Source organism: Elephantulus edwardii, unplaced genomic scaffold (genome assembly GCF_000299155.1).
Source record: "Elephantulus edwardii isolate Elephantulus edwardi_28Jun2011 unplaced genomic scaffold, EleEdw1.0 scaffold00092, whole genome shotgun sequence".
Classification (NCBI taxonomy): Eukaryota; Metazoa; Chordata; class Mammalia; order Macroscelidea; family Macroscelididae; genus Elephantulus; species Elephantulus edwardii.
Window position 1 is genome coordinate 13,402,670 of NW_006399842.1, and position 2,960 is coordinate 13,405,629.

The 2,960-nt window shown below is 38.4% G+C and overlaps 1 protein-coding gene across 1 annotated transcript in view; it reads right to left on the reverse strand.

The window, feature by feature from the left end:
* The window catches only part of PRPF4 (pre-mRNA processing factor 4), a 23,017-nt gene that overhangs the window by 4,884 nt on the left and 15,173 nt on the right, over positions 1-2,960 (reverse strand). The window contains exon 9 of the mRNA XM_006890761.1: positions 1,009-1,132. Coding sequence (XP_006890823.1) covers positions 1,009-1,132 — 124 coding nt within the window. The remainder of the gene's footprint in view (positions 1-1,008; positions 1,133-2,960) is intronic.

Consider the following 2,960-nt stretch of genomic DNA (forward strand, 5'->3'; position numbering starts at 1 on the left):
TAAGTTTCAGGGTGAAGATCTTCTCTCACTACTCTAAAGGGCCCCTTTGGCAATAGGAAACAGTAGACTATTGTAGAGACTGATTTTGGAATTTAGATGCACTGTCTGTTAATATTCTTAAAGTAGTACTATTTAGGATGAGAAGAGAATAAAAGATATTCTAATACAAGCAAAATAGTCACTCCGCCTTAAAACAGTATTTGAGTTCTAGAAGAACTATTCTTTCAATGGCCATTCAACTCTGCCACCAGCAAGATGAAAAGAAAGAAACAACAACCCTAGAGGGGGCAATTAAAAAGGGAACTTTGTCAATGTGCATCCGTACAATTAATCAAAGCCCTAGGGGAATATATAAGCATTACCTAAGCCAATTAAAACTTGTGCTGCACATAGGCAAGATCCTGTCTGACAAAGACATTAATTAGCTCTTTAAAAACCATCCTGGAGTAAAATTCATGTGCTTTCCCAAAGAAATAAAACTAAGCAACTGAATACAGATGCTATGTAGTCAATGAGGTGCTTTCAATTTCTTTTTAAAATATCACTTTTTAAAAATCCTGCTAGGTTTAATTGGTAAAGGATGACTCTATTGGCAGGAGACATCACTTCCTTGACAATATCACCAGACAGAACCTCTCTCTCCTCTCCCTCGTGGCTATTTGCTAAGAACCAGCAGGCTCTCCAGAATGTTGTCGTCAGTCGATCTATGAAATGGTGCATTTCTTTAATGCCAATCTACTGGGGAGTAAGGACAATTCTTCCCAGAATGAGAATACACTGGCGACTATGTTGAATGCAAAAATCAAGGTCCAAATTAAACCAGAAAAATCTGACACAATTTCTCTGTTCAGGAAAGGTCAAAGAAGTCTCTTCTACCTTCACACTGAATTATTCTGACACTTAAAGAGCATGTCTTGTATTATATGCCATTATTTTTATTTCTTCAGTATCAAATAATACAAGGATCTACTTTAGTGGTAACAATACAGACAGCAGAATGTTAAGTACCTGTCAAGGCTCCAAAGCTTCACAGAACCATCAGCAGCACAAGAGGCCAGGTTGACATCTTTTTGGTCCAGAGAGACTGTGGACTTGGGATGGAATACAATCGCTCCTACATTTGTGTTATGTCCTACAAAAGTATAAAAGATGAAAGATAAAGAGCTCCTGCTTCCTTATACTGTTAGATGCTGTGAGGGTGATTTCTAACTCATAGGGACCCCATGTGACAGAGCAGACTGCTCCACAGGTTACGAGGGTATTAATTTTTAGTGGGAGCCGATTTCCAGGGCTTTCTCCCTAGAGCTAGTGGGTGAATTTGAACTGTTCATCATATGGTGAGCGCCTAATCATTGTATCCCTCTTATAATCTATGTGCAAATACTGAATATGGTGAATGATACTGGTTAAGCACCTATTAAGGCAAGATGTGGACATAACAGTGTCAAAGCAACAACTAATAAGTAAAATGAACCATTTGTTTCATGATACACACACAGAATAAAACATGTGCTTTTCAACTTGCTTTTTTATATATATTTTTGGTTTTTTAAGAATCAAATCCCTATGCACTTCCAAAAACTTCTCCAATAGGGTAAAAAGGGAAGCCACAGACTGGGAAAAAGTATTTCAGAATGACATGTCAGATAAGGGACTTATATCTAGAATTTATAATATACTTGAGCACCACAACAAGATAAAGGTAAATAATCCAATTGAAAAATGGGTACAGGATATGAACAGACACTTCACCAAAGGAGACATTCAGATGGACAACAAGCAGATGAAGAAATATTCAAAATCCCTAGCCCTAAGAGAGATGCAAATTAAAACAACTATGAGATATCATCTCACCCCAATCAGAATAGCAAAATTTAACAGAACAGCAAACAACAAATGCTGGCGAGGTTGTGGAGAAACTGGAACCCTTATTCACTGTTGGTGGGAGTGTAAAATGCTGCAACCACTGTGGAAGGCAGTATGGCGCTTTCTCAAAAAGTTGCAAATACAGATGCCATTTGACCCAGCAATCCCATTACTGGGAATATACCCCAATGAGACCATAACTGACATCCAAGCAGATATATTCACACCCATGTTTATTGCAGCTTTGTTCACAATAGCAGGGAGTTGGAAGCAACCCAGGTGTCCATCAACAAACAACAAAAAGGATAGAGAAGCTGTGGTATATTCACACAATGGAATACTATGCTGCACTGAAAAACAAGGAACTCAGGCAATATTATTCAAAATGGATGACGCTGGAGGACATTATACTGAGTGATATAGCTCAGTCACAAAAAAGACAAATACTGCGTGGTGCCACTGTTGTAGAATGGGACTGTTATCAGGGTTGGGGGAAGACTGAGAAAAACTGGATAAATTATGTATACGCATTGAAACAGATGAGGGAGAGAATAATTTAAAAATGATATATGATAGGGTATTATAGTTATCACAAGAGTCCAGAATTAAGGGTGCATAGTGGAGTGTACCTGGGGCGGTAGGAGGGCTGCGGGGGGATTGTATACCAAAGAAAGAATTTTGAATTTTTCTTTTATTTTTTCAAAGAGAGGAGCAAACTGGGGTGAGGGGGGCGCGCTGGGCAGGGAGAAAAGTGCAACAATGACTGAATGGAAATCCAAAATCTCTGTAAATGTTCATTAAAGTAATAAAAAAAATTACCATTGGAAAAAAATTATTAATTTCAATGAAAATTTACAGAGTTTGGCTTTCTATTCATTCATTGTTGTACTTTTCTCCCCTCTCAACCCTCCCCACCCAGTACACTCCCCTCATGGAAAAGTAAAAGAAAAGCTCCCCCATTGTTTTACAGTCCCCCCCACCCAGGTCCACTCCACTACGCATTCTTCGCTCTGGACTCCTATCATGACAAAAATACCTAATCACATATTCCTCCCCCCTTTTTTTTTTAATTTAGGTTGTTTATTTTTCATTTC